General features: G+C 37.6%; 1 protein-coding gene across 5 annotated transcripts in view; it reads left to right on the top strand.

The window, feature by feature from the left end:
• Positions 1–23,051, top strand: part of LOC122037285 (AP-1 complex subunit gamma-2-like) — a 136,619-nt gene that overhangs the window by 90,265 nt on the left and 23,303 nt on the right. For all 5 annotated transcript variants that reach the window (XR_006127598.1, XM_042596737.1, XM_042596738.1 and 2 more), the window contains 4 exons: positions 3,215–3,319; positions 3,408–3,494; positions 3,566–3,741; positions 4,205–4,309. Coding sequence is in view for 4 of the 5 variants with exons in the window: in XM_042596737.1 (XP_042452671.1) it covers positions 3,215–3,319; positions 3,408–3,494; positions 3,566–3,741; positions 4,205–4,309 (473 nt within the window). In the remaining variant the exon portion in view is untranslated. The remainder of the gene's footprint in view (positions 1–3,214; positions 3,320–3,407; positions 3,495–3,565; positions 3,742–4,204; positions 4,310–23,051) is intronic.

The following is a 23,051-nucleotide window of genomic DNA, read 5'->3' as shown; positions in this document are numbered from 1 at the left end:
ACTACGGTAATCAAACGAAATATGATTAGACAGGATGAGTAGTGCATGACCGAATTCCTTTACGAAGAGCAATAGGTAGATTAATATTGGAGGGGCGAGGAGCATCAGGATCTGCAGGAAGAGGAGGTGAGGGACATGAATATGGTTTTGGCCGAGCACGCCTCATGTACACTTGCAATGGTTTAGGAGATGGAGCATCTGTAGTGGGAGACATGGATGTTGGGATAGGTAATGGAGGAGATGCTAATGTATCATGTGACTGAGCTACACAGAGGAAAAGTATGGTTGGGACTCAAGAAACCGTAACATCATCACGGGTGTAATTGTATTTTGTGAGTGGGTCAGGACAACGATATCCTTTTTGTGTGCGAGAATATCCCAAGATGCATTTAATAGGGCGAGGAGATGATTTATCCAAGCTAAGAGTAAAATTATGAACAAAACAAATACAATCAAATATGTGTCGAGTCACAGAGAAAAGAGATTTATCAGGATGAAGATAAGAGAAGGGGATATCCCCATGTAACATAGTAGAGACATCCTATTTATGAGAAAACAAGCTGTGAGTACAATATCATCCCACAAAAACTTAGAAATATGCATGTGAAAGAGAAGAGTACGAGCTACGTCTAAAATATGATGGTGTTTGCGTTTAGCAACTTTATTTTGTTGGAAAGTGTATGAACAAGAGGTTTGATGAATTATGTCATCAGAATTACATAATATAGACTCTGTCTTCTAAGTAAACTCAAGTGCATTATCGGTACGAAGAATGCACAAGGCAACAAAATATTGAGTTTTTATTTTGTTATAAAATGATGTTAACACCTCAGAAACCTCACTCTTATTTTTGAGTAAATATAATCAAGTCATGCGAGAATAATCGTCAATAAAAATTATAAAATACTAAAAATATCCTCTTTACTCAACTTTACTAGGTCCCCAATCATCCCAATGAAGAAGTTCAAAAGCAAACGAACTACGTTTATCAACTCTAGAAGGAAAAGGAGTACGATGGTGTTTGCTGAATTCACAGGACTAACACTGAAAATTTAGTAGACGGAATGAGAACTAAACTTTTGAGAGTGGAAGAAGATGAGTGACCTAGACGACAATGAGACAGTTGCTGAGAATGCCCGGGAACTTACAAGTGTAATCGAATCCAGATAGCATAGATCATCACTCTCATGTCCACCAATTATCCGCTTCGTGTGCAGAGCCTGAATAATACAATAGGATGGATATAAAGATATAGAGTAGTTGTGAGCTTTTGCTAGCTAGCTTATTGACAGTAAATTAACAGGAAATTTAGGTGCAAAGAGAACATTATCAAGAGTAATATTTGTAGTGAGCCTGACAACACCTCTTCCCATAATTAGAAAATAGGTACCATTGGTTAGATGGACAAGGGATAAAGATGGGGAAATAAAAGAGGAAGAGAAAACCGACTTGTTACTAGTAATTTGAGCAGACACACCGAAATCCAGCATCCCAGACTTATCAAGAGACACAACTAACGCATCTGGAGAGGATGAGACAGCACTGGCAGAGGGAATGCTAGCTGAAGAGAGAAACAATTTCTCATAATTAGTACGAGAAATAGAGATCATATCATCATGACCACTAGTGTCTGGTGATGGAGTCGATAGTTCAGTAGATGCATTAATAGCCCATCAGGCTTACCAAACATCGTCTAACACTTCTCGGAGGTATAGTTGGAATGACCACAGTGAACACATGAACGACTACTCCACAACCACGATTGCGACTACTATTATGACCCTAAAAGAACCCACAACCGTGAGCATCCATAGTCGAAGTGTCAGAAGAAGAGGAAAAGTTAGTGTTAGGAAAGCCCTTGGTCACACGATGAACCTGAGGCAAAAAAGGGCGTCGACACATAAATCGACAGCATAGGGCACCAGTGTTGAAATCTGCCGAAAGGATGTCGGTGCTGAAATCGGCAGCACAAGGCGTTGGTGCAAAAATTGACAGCACAAGGCGTTGACGCTGAAATCGACAGAAAAGGATGTTGGAACCGAAATCGACAACAGTAGTATGAGGCAGCAGCAGCAGAATGAGGCAGAAGCAGCAACATGAAGTAGCAATAGGGGGCGGCATAAAAATTAGGTTAGAGAAGGAGAACTTAGCTATGTTATCATGTAAAAGAGAAAGAGACTATATATTTCTCATTAGAACAATCCGCTTACATGTAGGTATTTAGATACATAGGGAGGGAAAGAGGATCCTATAATTATGGTATGACTATTAATTACAATCAATCACAATCTCTATAATCAAGCTAATCTAAATCAATCATAATCCCTATAATTAAAGGAATTTTCGGAAGTATTCAAACATGGTATGATAGGAATGTAACAGTTTGAAAAAGGACTCTGGTGCTAGAGATTAATCAAGAGAGCTGTATCAATTTCTATGTTTGGGAGTCCATATTCTCTTTTTCATTTTATTATTTTACGTGGAGCACCTTCTTGCACTTTTATTATTGTTTGTACTTTGTTTTGTGGTGGCACAACTTGGTGCGTTCTCATGAACAATGCTGTATGCATAGACTCCTCTTGCCGCTGGTGCAAATTTTTAAACCATGATTATGTTAACTAGTTCACTCTTTAGTTGTGAATTATTCATGCATAAATACTGCTCATTTTTTATCTCTAATAAATATTGATAACTCAATTTACACTTACAAATCAAAACAAAGAATGCTTTTAGTGGAGGACTGACAATCCAAGTTACATAATTTGAACTTGTGCTAATTATTACCAACCAATCTAAAATTTAGTTTGTTGACGTGTTTCACAAAGATCATTGCATCTGAATGGCTATTTAAGATCATTAAACCTTTATCACAAGTCATCCAGTACACAAGATTTAGAAATGAGAAACTATATTGTGACTGTGCTCGTCATATTTGTCTACTTTGTATTGATGGATGACTAATATTTTAATTGGCTTCCTTTCAAAGGCGTAGATGATATGGTTGTAATCATGTATTATATAAGCTACACGTAATATAAAACAAATAAGTAATGAGAAATATACCCCATTGAACAATAGTTTGCTTTTGTTCAATAATATTTGGGTACTGCAGTTATATGGTAATTGAATGTTACTGTGCTATCAATCTTGTGCGCATTAAACTCTGATTCTTATGAACTTATATATTGATTGAATTCTTTTTCTTGTACACAAGGCATTGCTCCAGCCAGTGGTACAGATATTCTTATGGATCTTTTGTCTATTGGAACACCACCTGTTCAAAGTAATACTTCACCTGAAATTAGTTCCTCCGATAAAGGTAACAATTTATTAAAGCTTAAATATAGCAATTTTATTTATCATTATATTCTTGCTAGATTTTAATCTTCTTTTCTGCATTCTCTTAGGATTATCACTGATAACCAAACCGGCTTCTAATTCTGTTCATGTAGTAGATTTGTTGGATGGATTAACATCAAATGGATATCTGCCTGGTAAATTTGGTTCGTGATTAGTGTTTTTACACTGAAATGGGAATTCTGATGACATCTTTTTTCTTAAACAGAAGTTCATATTCCAGTTTACTCCTCTATCACTGCTTTTCAAAGTAGTACCCTGAAGATTACATTCAGCTTCACGAAGCAGCCTGATAAACCACAAGTTACTCAGATCCTTGCTACATTTATTAATTTGTCATTTGATGCCTATACAGATTTTGTTTTTCAAGCAGCTGTTCCAAAGGTAAACCAACATATGATTATTAACTTAATGTTTTTCTTTACACATTGTCTGTTTATTTTCTGAATTTAATTGATTAGATATGTCTTGTTCGTCATGCTAATTCTACAATAAACACAAAAATACTTGTATCACTTAAAGGTTGTTTCTTGAAATTGTTAGTTCATAACACTGTTGCTAGACTAAGATCTAGTAATCATTGTTCTATCTTGGTAATGATGTTTAGATATCCTTATATGTGTTTGTTGCTATGCATTTGTACAGTTAGATATATATTCCATGTTCAGGTGCACTGGAACATTTGTCTACTTTCTTGTCTTAATTGAATATTTTCTTTTACTTGTATAGTAGGCTGATTAATGATCATTGGGCATCATAGCCTTGCTGTTTCATAACTCAGATTTCACTATCCATCAGTGGTTCAATCTGCTACTATCTTGACAGCAAATATTATTGCATTGTACAGTTTGTCAAGTTACATTTAGATCCAGCCAGCAGTAATCACCTTCCTTCTAATGGAAATGGGGCGGTTACACAAACTGTAATTGTTACTAATGGTCAGCATGGACAGGTATGAGAGTTCCGGGTTGAGACTTTCTTGCTACTTGACTACCCTTAGCTATATTTTTGATTTAGTTTGGATTAATCTTGTAAAACAGTTTTATGTATGGTTTGATATCCCATACTATGTTTCTTATGTGTTTAGTGGAAAAATTAAAATATGTCATTTTAGTAAATTAAAAAACTCAATATTAATTGACACAAAATCTCTCCTAGGTTGCCTACGCCGATTACTAGAATGTGTATTTTTAGGTATATAATTATCTTCTTTTTCTTAATATCTACTTTTTCCCTTTTTATCAAAAGTATTTAATTTCTTTTTCCACCTTTAAGTTATCACTAGGATCATATGTCAGCACATTGGCATAGTAGCAAAGACATGCTATTCCAGTCAAAGATTGAGATTTCAATTTCGAACCTTGGTTTTATGCTTGCTTAGTTGCAGGGATTATGGGTGCTTGGTTAGGTTATTTCATTTTCAAGCTTACTAGTTGCTAGAGAAATTAGAGAGTTGAAAAAAAAAATACCAGTTTCATAATTACTTTTCTTTTTCATGTTTGACTATAATCTTAATGCACAATGTAAAATATAAATAAATATTACACTTTTTGCTTTGGCTTTACTTTTTTTCATTTTATAGACTAAAATAGGCCGCCTCCTCCGCGATCCGCCGCGGGCTGCGGTTGTTTTTCTTTTTTTTTATAGAAATTAAATTTCCTATTTAATTAATTAAATAATTCCTAAGTACGTGTGATATTTCGAATAGGCTTCTATAAACCCTAATTAAATCATCCTAATAAAATATATAAAAAATATATTTAAAATTAAAAAAATTAATAAAATTTGCTAATTAATATTCTGAAAATTTATTTTTTAATATTTTGAATTTTATTTAAAAATTTAAAAATAATAATAATTTCTGATTTATATTTTAGTATATATTTTTTTTTATTATTTTGTATTATTTTAAATTTCATTTAAAATTTTTAAATTTTTTTTAAAAATCTATTTTTTTAAATCTAATAAATTAGATATATATTTTGATATTTTTTTATTATTTTGTATTATTTAAGATTTCATTTTATTTTTTTTTAAAAATTCTTTATAAATTCTAAAAAAATTTTAAAAATTCTTAAAAAATTAAAAAATCTAATAAATTAGATTTATATTCTGTTTTTAATTTTATTTTATGTTTTTTTACTTAATATTTTTTTACTATTTAAAATGTATATTATTTATTTAATAATTAAATTAAATGAATAAATAGTTAATTTATATAATTATTATATATAAAGTAATATCTTTGTATTAATTTATATTCTTATTATTATAGATAGATCAATTTTAATTCGAGTTATTGATAAATCAATTTTATTTTAAAAAACTATATTTAATTATTTTTTCTAACAATATTAAGTTATTCAATAATTGAAACCTTATATAAAATCAATATACAACTTATTTTTATATACACTATAAAAATATTTATCTTATAATTACTATTTATAAATAAAAAAAATACCGAAACTGTATCGGCACGACATGATACGATATCGAAATTGTATCGTTCTAGTTTGAGATCGAAACATCGACACGGGTCGAAATTTTAAACCTTGGTCACAATACAGTTTCATCAGGTATTCCAATTTGATTTTCAAATCATCCAAAATAATCTTTAACTAGAATAGTTCATATAATCCTTGAGCAATGATTCTAAATTCTGATTATGCAGATGATCTTGCCACCACATTTTTTCCTTGCTCCATGTCACCAAATTACCACCAAGGAAACTACTTTCCTGTAGTTAATCTTCTATCCACTAGAGAACATGCATAGTCTGCATCTGTGTAAGCTTCTAAAGCTAGTGTCTCATTTCTCTTAAACAAAATTCCCTTTCCTGGAGTGCCTTTCAAGTAATGTAATACTCTGTAAGCAGCTTGAAGGTGAGATTCTCTTGGATCATGCATGAATTGGCTGATTACACTCACAACATATGCAATGTCTGGACGAGTGTGAGCAAGGTATATGAGCCGACCAACCTACCTCTGATACATTTTTTTTGTCAACAGTTGGTTCTTCCTTAGCTTCTCCTATCTTGTGATTTGGATTCATTGGATTAGAAATCAGTTGACACCCAATCTTCCCAGTTTCAGCTAACAAATCAGTTACATACTTCTGCTGAGAAATAAAAATTCCTTTGGTAGAGTATGCTACCTCAATACCAAGGAAGTACTTCAATTTGCCCAGTTCCTTTATTTCAAACTCCTTTATTAATTGCTACTTTAGATCATGTTTTTCCTTTTCATCATTTCCGGTCACAATGATATCATCTACATATGCTAGAAGAGCGGTCACCTTCTTTGTTGTTGAGTGCTTAACAAAGAGAGAATGCCCCCTTGGCTTTGGTATACCCAGATTTCTTCATAACTTTTGTAAATCTTCCAAACCATGCCCTAGGAGATTGTTTTAGACCATAAAGAGCCTTCCTTAGTTTACATATTCTATTACCAGTATCCCCTTCAAATCCTGGTGGGAGGTTTATATAAATTTCTTCATCTAAATCTCCATGAAGCAATGCATTCTTCACATCATACTGTAGGAGTTGTCAATTGAAGTGTGCAGCCAAAGATAGTGTAACTCTGGCAGTATTCATTTTTGTAACTAGAGTAAAGGTCTCCTGTCAACCTACCCTATAAGTTTGAGTATCACCCTTTGGCACTAACCTAGCTTTATATCTCTCAAGAGATTCATCTTCTTTGTATTTTAATGTGAAAATCCACTTACAATCAATAATGTTCCTCCCCTCTGGCTTCTCAACAACCTCCTATGTCTTATTCTTTTCTAATGCATCCATTTCCTCCCTCACGACATCCCTCCATTCTCCTTTTGACAATACCTCAGAAACAGTATTGGGAATAGTCATGGTATTTAGACTCACAATGAATCTTTTGTGGGCTAGTGATAGATGTTTAAGAGAAACATAGTGAGATAAAGGATAGAGAGGGTGTTTAGTGCATTCTCTAGTACCTTTTCTAATAGCAATGGGAAGGTCAAGGCTATCTGTTAGGTCAGTGGATGATTTAGTAGATTGTAATGGTGGGTCAGAACTTAGTATGATCCAAGCATCAGGGTCGAAGGTTTGTGGTTGAGGTTCTTAGACTTGTATCGCTTCTGGAGCGGCCTTTCTCTTTGAATGCACTTGGGGGATACTTAGTATCACTAGGAGGAGACTCACTAGATGGAATAGAAGGTGATTCGATACGAACTTGAGTAGGAGGAAGATCAAGAGCGTTAATGAGTTCAAATGACTCATAAGTGCTATCTTTTGTCATTGAAATCTCCCCCTGAGGATAAGACTTAGAGAAGAACGGAGTATGTTCAGAGAAGGTAACATCAGTCGAGATGTAAAACTTTTGAGATGAAGGGTGGTAACACTTATACTCTTTTTGAGTAGATGAATATCCAAGGAAGACACATTTGATGGAACGAGGATCTAGTTTACCTTGAAGTGGACTGTGGATATAAACAAAAGTGGTGCACCCAAAAATCCTAGGAGTAAGTCCATTTGTGGTTCGAAAATGAGGATAAAACTCATTGAGGAGTTGCATGAGACTCTAGTTATCTAGGACATCTGAAGGAAGTCTGTTTATCATGTATGTGACATTAAGGATAACCTCTCCTCAATAGGATTTAGGGACATTGTTCTGGAAAAGAATAGCACGCGTAGTGTTGAGTAAGTGTCTATTTTTCCTTTCTACTATTCCATTTTATTGGGGTGTATAAACACAAGATGAATTATGAATAATCCCCTGAGATTGGAAATAGGAGGACAAAGTTTGGTTGAAGTAATCTCTAGCGTTATCTGTTTTAACGCTTTTGATTTTCACTCTAAATTGATTTTGAATCATTGAGTGAAAATTAGGAATAATAATATTGACATTAGTTTTTTGTTTGAGGAGAAACACCTATGTAACCCGAGTGCAATCATCAATTAAGATGACAAACCATTGAGTCCCAGAAACATTGGGAATATTAGAAGGACCCCATATGTCACTATGAATTAAATGAAAGGGAGTAGAATTTCTTTTATTGCTAATAGGAAAGGGTACATGAGATTATTTTGCCAATTCGCAAACATCACATTGAAATTCAGAAACATCCAATCCTTGAAAAAGATGAGGAAACATGAACTTTAAAACTCTAAAAGATGGATGACCAAGACGTTTATGATGCAACCAAATATTGTCCTTATTGGAAAATTTATGAAAGGACAAAGACATTATTTTTCTTAGTGGATTTAAGGTAGTAAAGACCACTATGTTCCTTAGCAAGTCCAATCCTCCTCCTTGAGTCCTAATCCTAGAAACACAATAAGAAGGGGGAAAAATGGCATGACAGTGAAGTTCAATAGTTAATTTTTGAACGGAAACAAGTTGGCAAACAGTTTTGGTACATGGAGGATGTTTTTGAGGATAAGGTTAGCAGTAAGATGAACATTTCCAAAATGAGCAATAGTGGCTAAAAATCCATTAGCTACTATAATTTTTCTGTTACTTGGGCTAGGGTTCTAAGTGTGAAAAATTTTAGAATTGGGAGTCGTGGTATGTGACACCGGTGTCTATTATCCATGAGTTATCAAACAAACTGTTTGAGGCATTCATACAAGAAAAGAGTGAGGGGATACCTGAGAGAGTCAAAGAACATGCGCCAGACAGTTTATCAAAAGAATCCAACAATCCTCGAGTTTCTCAATTTCTACACCATTGAATCTACCAAGAATTGAGTTGTCTTCAATATGGGATTGCTCGATCAGGTGTGCTTGAGATTTGTGTTACCCCCCATGACTTCCCTATTCTTGACTTGGTGGTTTACCATGTAGTTTCCAACATGACTCGTTGGTGTGGCGAGATTTCTTATGGTAGTTGCACCAAAGATGAGCTTTATTGTCTTTAATCAAAGTCACACCATAATTATCTTTCTCTTGCGTGTCAGTTTTGGAAGCAAAGGCTAATCCAGCCATGGGTTGGGGCTCAAGCATCACACTTCGTTGACTTTCCTCAGCTCGGAGTAAAGAGATCACCTTTGCTAGGGACGGTATGCAGTCTTTGCCAAAGATTTGGATTCGGACTTGATCAAATTCAAGATTTAAGCCGGCTAAAAAATCATATACACACTCCTTTTCAATAAAATTCTTCAAAATAGCAGCATTTGAAGCACATTGCATCTCAATTACTTGGTAGTAATCGAGTTCTTGCCACAGATTGTGCAAAACCATGGAATATTCTGTGATTGATTTATCTCCCTTCTTAGTAGCACCTGCTTTGACTTTAAGTTCATAAACTTGGGCAACATTAAGGCTTTTGAATAAGTGTGGGTAATGCTCCCAAATTTCATGAGAGAAACATATATGTATCACTGTTGGATGGTTCCATGGAATCCCATAACCAAGATATAATCATAGAATCTTCTTCATCCCACGCCTCAAAAACTGGATCAGTCGTGGCAAGTCCTATCCCAAGGATATGACTAAGTTTCCCTTTGCCTTTGAGGTATGTATGAACAACCTGAGACTATTTCAAGTAGTTCTTCCCGTTGAGTCGATTGGAAGGCCGAACATTTTGCAGATCACCAATTTCTAGACTGAACCATCGTTATCACCAGTTTTTCCCATTGAGTCGATTGGAAGACCGAGTTCTTCCCGTTGGTATATTGATAGCAGTAGCCGATACAACAACACCAGAACTGTCATTGGGAGAGTCTTATTTCTGATACTAAATTGAGTAGGAGGGTACAAGATGAAAGGGCGCAAGCAACCCAACAAAAGGAATGAAGATTGCTAGATGGAATATATGAGGCCTCAATAAAGGCCTCAAACAAAAGGGAGTGGAGAACTTCCTTTGTAATAACAAATTGGTAGTGTTAAGAGTGTTGGAAACTAAATTATCAATACTTAAAAATTGGAATTGAGTCGGTTTCAACCATTCCTGATGGAACAACTAGATGTTCCAAATGGTCAGAGTATAACTCAGAAATTGAAGTTGAGCCGGTTTCAACAATTCTAGATGGAACAATGAGATGTTGCAGATAGTTGGAGTAGGATATTGTTGATATGAGATGAACAAAGGGTTGAACTTGAGGTACGAGAATGACATGATCAGTTTGTGCATTGTAAAGTGACCTACAAAGTGACACACTGACTCATAGCCATCACTTTTGTGTATGGCAAATTAACTACCATTGGAAGGATACCATTATGGGAAAGCTTACAGTGTCTATCTGATGGTATGACTTTGCCTTAGATTGCCCCAGGGGATTTCAATGCTTATCTATCAATAGAGGGCAAGTTTGGAGGACTCCCTCTCTCACCTCATTGAATTTCAAATTTCGTTGCAGTTACTAGACTGAAGACTTAAGCCATATGGGTTGCAAATACACATGGTTCAATGGTCACATATGCAGTAAACTTGATCGAGCTTTAGTGAATAAGTATTGACTGGAGGCTGAGTTACAGAGTTTTACTAGCTTCACACCTCCGGACTATTTGTTAGATCATTTGGCCTACACCATCTCTATTATGAATAGTGGCATTTAATTTCTTAAGTCATTCAAGTTTTTTAATATGTAGGATAAGCACAACACCTTGGAGTTGGTTAAAACTAAGCGGACAACCTACAAGTAGTAGATTAGCCAAGGAACAATACATTTACATAATTGTGTAGGTTCTAAAACTTTTGAAATTAGACTTGAAAACTCTGAATGTCGTGCACTTTCAGCATATTTTGGCACGAGCAGCAATTGCATGAATGAGATTAGAGGAGACTCAAGAAGTCGGATTGTCTTGTGGCACTATTGATGGCAATTACAAAAAAATTCAAGAGGTTGCATCTCGTTTAAGTGCTGTTGAACACAGTTTCTGCCTGTAGCATGCCCAGTCAAAATATTTTGTTGTGGATCGTGGTCCAACTAGAAGGGAGTTGAATAGACGATCACCCCAAATTGTTCGCTTCCTATGTATTCGTTAGTGCACAACAAAAATACAAAATTAATACGAATACAAAAGCTAAAGATAAGAGAGAAATGCAAACTCTAACACGTTCATTTAACGTGGTTCGGAGATAAAGCTCCTACTCCACGACTGTCATTGAGGTGGATGATCCCTCAATCCATCGGTGGATTAGTCTCCTGAATTCTGGCTAGCACAATCCTTCTTATCGGTGGAGAAATCTTGCCACAAACTCGATCAAGACCTTAGATTGCACTTGAGGGCTTAGAGACTCTAATTAGAGGTTAACCACCTCTAATTTCATCACCCAAGTGAGCCACGGCGAGCTCTATTATATGGAGCTCGAGTGGAAATACAAAAATTGTGTTTCCACCAAGGTTCTAAATCTCGACCCGTGCCGAGGTTTCAGTCTCAGACTGGAACGATACGGTTTCGGTATTGTATCGTGCCGTGCCGATATGGTTTCAATATTTATATATATATATATATATATATATATATAGTAATTATTAGATAAATATGTTTATTGTGTATAATTCAAAAATAAATTGTATATTGATTTTGTATAAATTCTCAACAACATGATATTGTTAAAAAAAATAATTAGGGGGAATATTATTAAAATAAAAAAATTTCTATATGTAAAGAATAATATCATAATATAATTTAGAACTCTCAATTATTTAAATAATATATATTTAAAAAATAATTTAAATAATTATGTAAAACGGTAAAAAATACAAAATATATTTTTTTAAAATTATCAGAATATAAATATAATTTTTTATAGAATTTTTAAATAAAATTTAAATCAATAAAACTAATTTTCGAAATATTGATTAATATTTTTTTAATTTTATTGAATAATTTAATCTGAGTTTAGAAAAGAAATATCACAAAATTTTTAATTACTTGAAATGCTGGATTTTTTTTCTCGCGAGCGTCGCGAAGAAAGAAACGCGACTTGCGGACGTGAGGCATCGGGCGACACAGGAGGCTTGGGCGAGGCGTCGGGTGGTGCCGAAGGCGGCGGGCGAGGCGTCCACCGGCGTTAGAGGCGTTCGACGACGCTTTCGGTGGCGCCGGAAGCGTCCCGCGACTCCTCCGACCCCGCCTGTGATCTTCCAAATCTTCTGCAGTTCTGCGAAGAGGATTGGAGGTCCTGCAATTCATCCGGAGGCGCCGGAGGCGTCGCACGATGCCTCCGGTGAGCCTCCCTCGCCTCCGGTCAGCCTCGCTCGTGTCCTCCAGCGATTCTTGGCTGGCGACGCACGCGACGCGATTCCTCCCATCGCCGGTGTGAGGAACGTAGTGACGCACGCAACAAAGTGGCTCACGGTGCTGGTTTTGTGCGTCAAGCGGAACGGCAAATTTCGTCCGTGCCGCCTGGCACGGAACGAAATTTTGTTCCTTGGTTTCTGCTACCTGCCAACTTCACCAACGGCTTGATACCAATCAATTGATCACTTAACCAGTCGATTTATCCATAACAGCTGAGCAAACAGAGCCCTTTGTTCACTCCCACCAATTGACTAGTAAAGTCACCAGTCGACTGGTAACTCTAAACCTAGATTTTTACCCCGAGTACAATCTCTCATGCACTCGTCCTCGTCCGCACAATCTTAACCTTGCCTTCTAACTATCTTCCCTGAGCCTTACGTTCCTCGGATGCTTACTCATCTTTCACGTCTTGCCTTCAAGATGCTTCTTTCATCCTTGTCCTTGTTGTTGGGTCTTCCTTTGCTAGCACAACCATGACCTTGCCTTATAGTCATCTTCCCTTAGCCTTGCGTCCTTCGGATGCTTCCCCATCCTTTACGTCTTATCTTCAAGATGCTTCCTTCGATTTCACGTCTCTCGGATCTTCCCCATCCTTCGCGCCTTGTCCTTGTTGTCAGGTCTTCACCATGCCAAGTCACACTTGGACTTACACACTTGGACTTTGCCTTGTTATACCGGGATCCTATACACTCCACTTGGACTCCACTTAGACTTTGCTTTGTCCAAACATTAAAACCTAGGATCACACCGATTGCTCCAACAATCTTCCCTTTTTGATGTTTGATAATCCGTTTAAGTTAGGGAAACAAATAATGCAATAACATACAAACAAATATGTAATCTACTCATGCATATATCATGGAACCTAATTCTAGGCTCCCCCTTCGCCTAAGCTCCGCCTTGAGCTAGGATTTGTTACAAGGTATTTAGGTTTCTCACTTAAACCTAAATTTCTCCTCCTTTGTTATGCATAAAAAAGAGTTTCAACAATATCTCAATTATTATACTCTTAGACCTTTAATGACCATTAATCATTATATATTAAATCCCCATAAGATTACATACATGTATATCACCTTTTTGGTCATTTTCTATTGCTGAAAAATAGTTTCAGACTATATCAGTCGACTGACCTAAACCCGAGTCGACTGCCCTCATCGAATTAACCCCACAGAACCATTCTATGTTCGATGAATAGTATTATCAGTCGATTGGTAATTAATGCAGTCGACTAGTACCCCTTTTTCAGGCCAAACTGCATTCTGAACCCAATTTCAGAAATTCATAAAAAATTCCTAAATTTTGTGGAGATGTCTATTTTACCATTGTCTACTTGGGGAAAATATATTTAGAAATATATCTATTACGGATCCCAAGATTGACACAAAATTTAAAACTATCTAAATGGTTCAATTGAATCCTGACCTAAAGTCCTAATTTTGACTTCCTCTTGATGTATCTGCCCATATTAAATCATAATACATCCCTAGCATTAGTTCATATGTTATCTATACATGTAAAACTAATTTTCATGTATTATGAACTAAATTTCATATTTCTTGCATGAAACTCATCCTCAATGTGCCAACTTACTCGATTAGAAACTCAAGTCCATCTCTAAACCTTGTGACATATTTCATGACCCATCTAGAATCCCAAGGTCCACTTGAGATCTATTGACCATGTGTCCCAACTTGACTCTTTGAGTTCCCCCTAGAGCTCGATGTCATAATCATATACAATCTTTGTAAATTTCTTCTCATGGCCTTGGATGACTCTCCCTTGCCCTTGGTTGCTCCTCCCTTGCCATTATCATGTGCCACCCTAGCATATGATCTCTTTTTGGCCTTGGAGGGATTAGATCAGTATCCTAAACCCGATTTATCATTGTTGGGTCTTTGGTTACCCAACACCATACCTAATGCCTTAGATCCAACATTGAATCTCTTTAGGATTTTCTCTAAACTATCAAGCTTTGCCTTCAAAGCTTGATTTTCCTTTTCTAGACTCCTAATTCTAGACTCTTGTTATCCACCTTGGACATTCCTAGATCTACCCATCTTTCTAGGCATGTGCCTCCCCGTAGGATTTTTGCCTAGGTTTTCCATTACCTTCTTCTCCTTAGGCAATGAGAATCTAACTTGTCTAGGTTTATCACGTATAGGTACCTTAGGGCTAATTCCGAAATTTACCCTACTTCTATCCTGATACTTAAAGTCAAAATTCTTCATTGCTATATAATGATAATTATTATCAATCCTAGCATGTACGGGAAAATAACAATTGGAATTACAATTCAAATTAGGGTCTACCTTCCTTACCTTTGAAGCTCCCCCTCAACTTGAGCTACTCTTCTTCTCCCATTTCTTCAAATGCGCTAGCTTTTTGATTTTCCTCTTCTTAGGGCACTTGGTGTGGCAATGACCTTTCTTCCCACACGTGAAGCACACAATCTACATTCTCCTCCTTTTGGCTTCTTCATTCCTACAACCCACATTAGCATCTAAAACAACTTGAATGGGTTTATGATTTACCTTTTTCTTACCAATTGGACACCTACTCTTGTAGTTTCCCTTCTCATTGCAACCTAAGGAAATGATGTGGTCCTTCGACTTGACTTCGGTGGAGATGTTTGCAAGGTTGACTTCCAAGACTTCCTCTTCACTTGTCTTGGATTCTTCTTCGACCCTTGAAGATGTGGATGACACCTCCTCATCTTCCTTCTCCTCAGAAGTTAAACAAATGTCAACTTCTGGTTGCTCCTCCACTTGAGCCACTACGTCCCTTTCGTCGGACTTTTCTTCGTCGTGTGTAGGCTTAGGTTTTTCGCTTAGAACCATCTTTACCTTGCTCCACAAATCATGGACGTTCTCATACTCACCTATATGACTCATCACGTCATAATAACAATTAAAATCGATATTACCTTTTCATTTGCCTTGGATCGTGAGGTTTGCTCCTTGGTCCAATAACGTGAGCGGAGTCTCTTTCCTTTCTTGTCTCTTAGAACTTCAAATGGCTCCTCGACAACTATCATGGTGTCATAATCCATCTCGAAGAAAGCCTCTATTTTCACCATCTAAAAGGTGATATCCTATAGATTTTCCCCTCTATACTTTGGAGGAACAATCAAGCCGCTCATCCTTAGCTTTCTTGGCGGTACGGAGAGCAACATTGCTGATACCACTTATTGTGGATCATGGTCCGGTTAGAAAGGGGGTTGAATATATTATCACCCCAAATTGTTCGCTTTCTACGTATTCATTAGTGCACATTGGAAATACAAAACTAATACGAATACAAAAACTAAAGACAAGATAGAAATGCAAACTCTAACACGTTCCTTTAACGTGGTTTGAAGATAAATCTCCTACTCCACGGCTGCCCTTGAGGTGGATGATCCCATAATCCATCCGTGGATTAGTCCCCAAAACTCTAGCTAGTACAATCCTCCTTGTCAGTGGAGAAACCTCGCCACAAACTCGATCAAGACCTTGGAATGCACTTAAGGGCTTAAACACTTTAATTAAGGGTTAACCACCTCTAATTTTGTTACATAAGTCAGCCACCCCGAGCTTCATACTGTGTTTTCGCTATCAGTCGACTACCAACTTCACGAGACTGACCTTTATAGAAATTCGACCGTTAGCTGATTACTTGATCAGTCGACTGATCCACAACGGCTCCCAACAGTCGACTAGTAAAGTCATGATTGGTAAACCCTAAACCTAGGTTTTACTCTGCGTACAATCTCTCATGCACAAGTTTCACCCGCACAACCTTGACCTCGCCTTCTAGCCATCTTCCCTCAGCCTTGCGTCCCTCGGATACTTACCCATCCTTCACGTCTTTCCTTCAAGATGCTTCCTTTAGCCTTGTCCTTGTTGTTGGGTCTTCCTTTGCCAACACAACCATGACCTTGTCTTCTAGCCATCTTCTCTCAACCTTGCGTCCCTCGGATGCTTTCCCATCCTTCACGTCTTTCCTTCAAGATGCTTCCTTTGGCCTTGTCCTTGTTGTTGGGTCTTCCTTTGCCAACACAACCATGACCTTGCCTTCTAGCCATCTTCCCTCAACCTTGCGTCCCTCGGATGCTTTCCCATCCTTTACGTCTTGCCTTCAAGATGCTTCCTTCGGTTTTACATCCCTTGGATGCTTCCCCATCCTTCGGGCCTTGTCCTTGTTGTTGGCTTTTCACCATGCCAAGTTACACTTAGATTTATGTTGTCAAGGTTACACACTTAGACTTACACCGCCAAGACTCCACTTAGACTTTGTTTTGTTGTACTTGCATCCTGCACACTCACAAGTATATATTAAATGCAACAATAAATCAAACTTAAACCTTTGCCCTAACATCAAAACTTATGGTCATGTCGATTGCTCCAACATATTTTATACAGGTGGATTGTAACTCCTCTTTTTTTCATGCATTTGTAAAAAGAAATAACAAACGCAATGAAATCATAGTGGTGGAGAGGGAGGATGACAATCTTACTGAATCATTTGGAGAGGTTGTTGAAGTATTTATGAATTATTTTCAGAACCAACTTAGTATGCGGGTGGGCAGGACTGAATTCCCAACATCTTGCTTGCAGTTTGGTCAGTTTATTCAAACGGCACAACATGATCAACTAGTCTAGTTTCGCAAGGCTGAGGAGATAAAGGAGGCACTCTTTGACATAGGAGATCAGATGGCTATGGCTTGAGGTTTTTTAAGCAAACTTGGGACACTGTTGGAAGTGATTTTTCTGATACAGGCCTAGAATTCTTCAACAGGGACCATACTTTGATTTCTCTAGTCCTGAAGTCTTCTCATGCTAGTAAAGTGATAGATTATAGACCGATCTCCTATATACTACAAGGTCATCTCAAAATTATTAGCAAGTTGTCTAGCATATATTATGGACAAGTTTTCACATCACAAACTGCTTTGTAAAGGGTCGACTTATTATAGATACCAACCACTTGGCTTAGGCGCTTCTCAAGAAATACAACCGAAAGTGATTATCTCCAAGGTGCATTATGAAGATTGACCAGCAAAAGGCTTTTGAATCAGTCCATTGTTTCCTAAAGGAGACTCTTCTTAGGTTGCAGTTTCCAGGAGGTTTATAGATTGAATTATGGACTGTGTGACCACTACCTCATACTCACTTGCCATTAATTGTGAGACTTTTGGACTATTCTGGGGAGCTAGAAGGTTGTAGCAAGGAGACACATTGTCACCATATTTATTTGGAATATGTATAGAAATCTTTGGGAGACAAATCCAGTAGTGCACAGTTGGTTCGACCTTCAGATTTCACCCTTAGTGTGTGCCTTTGGGACTAACTCACCTAGCTTATGCGGATGATCTCCTTCTATTCAGTAAAGGTGAGGAAAATTTGGTTGTTGCATTATCTATCAGTTTGCACAAATTTAGGGAAATAGTTGGTCTTCGGGTTAATAGATTGAAATCCGATATCTATTTGGATAGAGTTGTGGATAAGGTCCACATGAAGTTGCTGTCCATCATGAACTTTCAGTAGGGAGCTATACTGTTTAGATATCTTAGGATTCCTCTTGAAGCTAAGCGATTTTGGATTTTGGATTTTGGATTATAGCCCTCTCCTTGACTCCTTTGTCTAGCGTGTTAATATATGATTGAGGCACACTCAATCTTATGCGGGCAAGGCGCAACGTATTTCCTAGGTGCTTCAAGATGTGGAATGCTTCTGGATGTCCATATTTCTTGTGCTTCTGGGAGTCATAAACTATATCTATAGCATTTGCATGTCTTTTATGTGGACATTTAAGCATCCTCTAGTTTCTTGGGCTGATATGTGTAAACCGAAGGAGGAAGGAGGCTTGTGATTCTTGGATTTAAAAAGTTAGAACTTAGCTCTACTAGCTAAAGTACTTTGGTGGATTGAAGTGAAAGCAGATGCTCTTTGGATCAAATGGGTCCACCACACTGAGACGTGCAAATGTGTGGTCTTGGGAAGTAGCATTATAGACTCCCCCTTGATTAAGAGGCTACTGCTGATACGAGACAGAATTCTTTCATATGCAAGGTTTGTCGGCAATTGTTGGATAAAGACTGGTAGGTTGGTTCGCACAGGACGACTGAGTGGCTCGGGCATATGACTTCTTTAGACATCCTAGCCCAAAGAAGGTATGGTTGGGATTTTCGGGCCGCAAAAATCGTTTTTTGCGTTGCGGAAACCCCGAATTCCCATGCCACTGGATCCGTGCGAAGATAAAATTTTACATGTACAAGTTTTCTATCCTAGATCTACATTAGATCTACATGGTTAAGAGATTACCCTTGTAGCGAAGCCCTTCGCGAATCCCGCTCATCCAAAAGTTGTCGGATCTCGAGTGTGTTCAAATGGATACACCTCTATACGTATCCACACGAACAATAGAGATGGAGAAAATACTTAGAGTGTGCTAGCACTCTAATGGCGTTCGGCCAAGGAGGAGGAGAGGGAGAAAAAAAGAAGCAAGGAGGAATAATAATGATCGATAATGAAATAAGAGTAAAAAAATGGCTTAAGTATTTTCATCTAATGAAAATACTTAATGCTCATTAACATCATTAATGAGCCTTAATGAGTATTTAATGAATATTCTTCTTCATTAAATGGTCATTTTTGAAACTCATTCGAAATTTGAATCTAAAATTCAAATTGAATTCCATTTATCATTGAATTCAAAATTCAATGAATATCATCATTAAGCCTCACTTGAGTCTAACTAAAGTCTAGCCTCACTTGAGTCCAATTCAAGTCTAACTCAATCGAGTCTTACTTAATTAATCTAATTTGGATTACTCTTAATCCAATTTGGTTCATCACATGAATCTAATCCTCTTAGTCCATCATATGAACCTAATCTCCATCTAATTGCCCTTTATGTGTGACCCTATAGGTTCTTGTAACGTTGGCAATGCTCCTAAACCTATTTAGAAGCATAAGTAATGAGCGGTATCTAGCAACACATCATTACTATCCAAGTTACAAGAATGTTGAGATCCAACATCACCTTGTGACTACTAATTGTGACTCTTCACAATATATGACAATGTCCTTCTATCCATGATATCTAGATTGATCAATTTGAGGCATAGACGATGTCATCCTCTGATCAATCTAAATCTTGAACTCCAAGTAGACTTTTCTCGCAACCCATAATTAATCCCTTTAGACTACGCCATACGGACTCCGAAAAATTCCCAGATAATTCCTATAAATTCCTGAAAAATCCAATAAGATTATTTCTCCAATAACCTTATTATTTAACTACTATTTAGGTACCGTATTTTACAAATATAATAGACATCGGTGGAAAACCGATGTCTATGAGGGTTTTGTTGTAGTGTCTATATCATCTCACTATCGATTCAACCAATCGATCGATATAGATACGAACCTCAGACTGTGGAACGCTATTATACTTAGTTATTTGGCACCAATACAAGTAAGTATAATAACCATTAAGAAATGCCTTTATTTATATACAAGAATACGATACAACGAGTCCATACAACAATCATCATATGATTGCCTCTAGGCTCTAACTAACACCTCCAAGACTCAGTGTCAATCAGGTGTTCCACCCAACCCACCTAGTGTGACCATCACGCTTTCTCCGGGCCAAAGCCTCGATCAAGGATCCGCGATGTTAGCCTCAGTGGGTTCTGGAAATCTTCACATCTCCTCATCATGAACCTCGAACGAGATGGAAGCGCCGTAGTATGTGTTTGGTCCATTGGTGAGCGAGGTTCCTTAGCCTGTAATTGTTCCATTGTTGTCACAAGAGCTCGATAGAATCTGCAATGCTAGAACCACCCCAAGCTCAGAATGAACTCATGGATCCAAACGCCTCTTTCTTTCGACGCAAAGAATATACCTCTGTTGTAGAATCAGAACTATATCCCGCTTGAACTCTTCCATCACAAAGACCACCATTCAAGCAAAACACGAACCCAGATCGCGATCGATAATCATCCCTGGGTCAAAGCTAGATCATCAGAACCTTTAAAGCTAGCTCATCGGTATCTACTACTCAAAGCATGAAACATCGTGAAGTACATGGACGACGCATACGATAGATCCATGGTCAAGCATAAGGATCTTATCCACGCCTCTCTCCTCTCTGAAGAGGGACTTTGAGTCTTGAAAGACTCACACCATGACATAAGCAAAAATCCCTTCTTGGAATTCTCCGTGGCAAAACGTTTAAGCACCTTGTCGATGTATGTACTCGACTTGGGCAGTAATCTCTTAGATCATCTCATAGATCCAGACGCCTGTAATACGGACTACTTCACCTAAGTCCTTCATTGAGCAACAATTCCCTAGCCAAGTCTTTACAGACTGCAGCAAAGGGATGTCGTTCCCAATGAGTAGTATGTCATCTACATACAACACAAGGAAGACAATTGTGTCCCCTACAACCTTCTTGTAGACACAAGGTTCATCTTCATTCTTGATGAAACCAAACTATTTAATTGCATCATCGAATCGAAGATTCCAGCACCGAGAAGCTTGCTTTAGTCCATAAATGGATTTATGCAGTTTGCATACTCTGCCAATATGCTGTGGATCTACAAAACCCTCAGGTTGTGTCATGTACACATCCTCGAGTAGATTTCCATTCAGAAACGCGGTTTTGGCATCCATTTGCCAGATCTCATAATCGTGGTATGCTGCAATAGCAAGCATAATCCGAATGGACTTAAACATCGCTACTGGAGAAAAGGTTTTATCATAGTCAATACCATGAATTTGCTTGAAACCTTTAGCTACCAGACGACCCTTATATATAAGTCCATCCATGTTAGTCTTTCTCTTAAAGATCCACTTACACCCAATGGGTTTTACCCCTACAGGTGGATCAACCAAAGTCCATACTTGGTTGGTGTACATGGATTCCATTTCGGATCTCATGACCTCTAAGCATTTCTCAGAATCTGGTCTCATCACAGCTTCCTGATAGGAGGTAGGCTCATTCTCAATGAGCATAGCATCATCATGGTCAGACAAGAGAAATGACTATCTCTCAGACTGACGACGTACCCTATCAGACCTGCGAAGAGGTATGTCTACTTGAATTGGTTGTTGTTCCTCAACTCCTTGTGGAACAATCTCATCATCCACAACACTTTGTGGTTCCAGTTCAACTTCCATCAAGGCTCAAGTGCTATGGTCCATATCCTGAACTTCTTCAAGATTGAACGTACTCCCACTAGTTTTTCTAGAAAAAAGTCTCTTTCTAGAAAAACCCTAGTCTTAGCCACAACTACTTTGTGTTGACTAGGAATGTAAAAGTAATATTCTTTCGTTTCCTTGGGATATCCAATAAAATAACACTTATCGGATTTGGGTCCTAGTTTGTCCGAGACTTGACGTCGAACGTAAGTCTCACAACCCCAAATCCTCATAAAAGACACCTGGGCATCTCTCCCAGTCCATATTCTATATGGTATCTTTATCACAGCCTTGGATGGAACATGGTTGAGTATGAAGGCTGCTGTGTCCAAAGCATAGCCCCAAAGAGATGTAGGAAGATCTGTGTGACTCATCATAGACCGTACTATATCTAATAGGGTAGGATTCCTCCTTTCGGATACACCATTCCACTGTGGTGTTCCTGGAGGAGTGAGCTGGGATAGAATCTCACACTCAGTTAGATAGTCACGAAACTCATGGCTAAGGTATTCTCCACCTCGATCTGATCGAAGTATCTTAAAACTCTTGCTAAGCTGAGTTTGTACTTCATTCTTGAATGCTTTGAACTTTTCAAAGGATTCTGACTTATGTGTCATCAAGTACATAACCATATCATCAAGTCATCAAGAAATGTAATGAAATAATAATCTATAACTCCAAGTGGCGTCAAAAGAGATACATCACTTCTAGATAAGTCCTAACAAGTCAGTTGCTCTCTCACTGTGTCCACTAAAGGGAGTCTTGGTCATCTTGCCCGGTGGGCATGACTCGCATGTCTCATATGATTCAAAATCAAATGAGTCCAACAAACTATCTTTATGGAGCTGGGATAAACGTTTGTCATTTATATGACCTAAGCGACAGTGCCAGAGATAGGTTTGGTTCATTTCATTTGATTTGAACCTTTTGGTATTTATATTATAGATAGGGTTCTCTAAGTCTAGAATATAGAGTCCGTTCATCAGAAGTGCACTACAATAGAATATATCATTTAAAAAAACTGAACAACATTTGCTCTTTATTATAAATGAAAAGTCTTTCTTGTCTAAACAAGAAATTGATATAATATTCTTAGTAAGAGCAAACACATAACAACATTCATCTAATTCTAGTACAAGCCCAGAGCGTAGAGATAGAAAGTAAGTCCCTACAGCAACAGCAGTAACCCGTGCTCCATTGCCTACTCATAGGTCCACCTCGCCCTTCGTCAATGCCCTGTTATTTCTCAACGCCTGCACATTAGTACAAATGTG

Source organism: Zingiber officinale, unplaced genomic scaffold, assembly GCF_018446385.1.
Source record: "Zingiber officinale cultivar Zhangliang unplaced genomic scaffold, Zo_v1.1 ctg250, whole genome shotgun sequence".
In the NCBI taxonomy this organism is placed as follows: domain Eukaryota; kingdom Viridiplantae; phylum Streptophyta; class Magnoliopsida; order Zingiberales; family Zingiberaceae; genus Zingiber; species Zingiber officinale.
The sequence above is the reverse complement of the archived record's forward strand: the minus strand, read 5'-3'. Positions and strand labels throughout refer to the sequence as shown.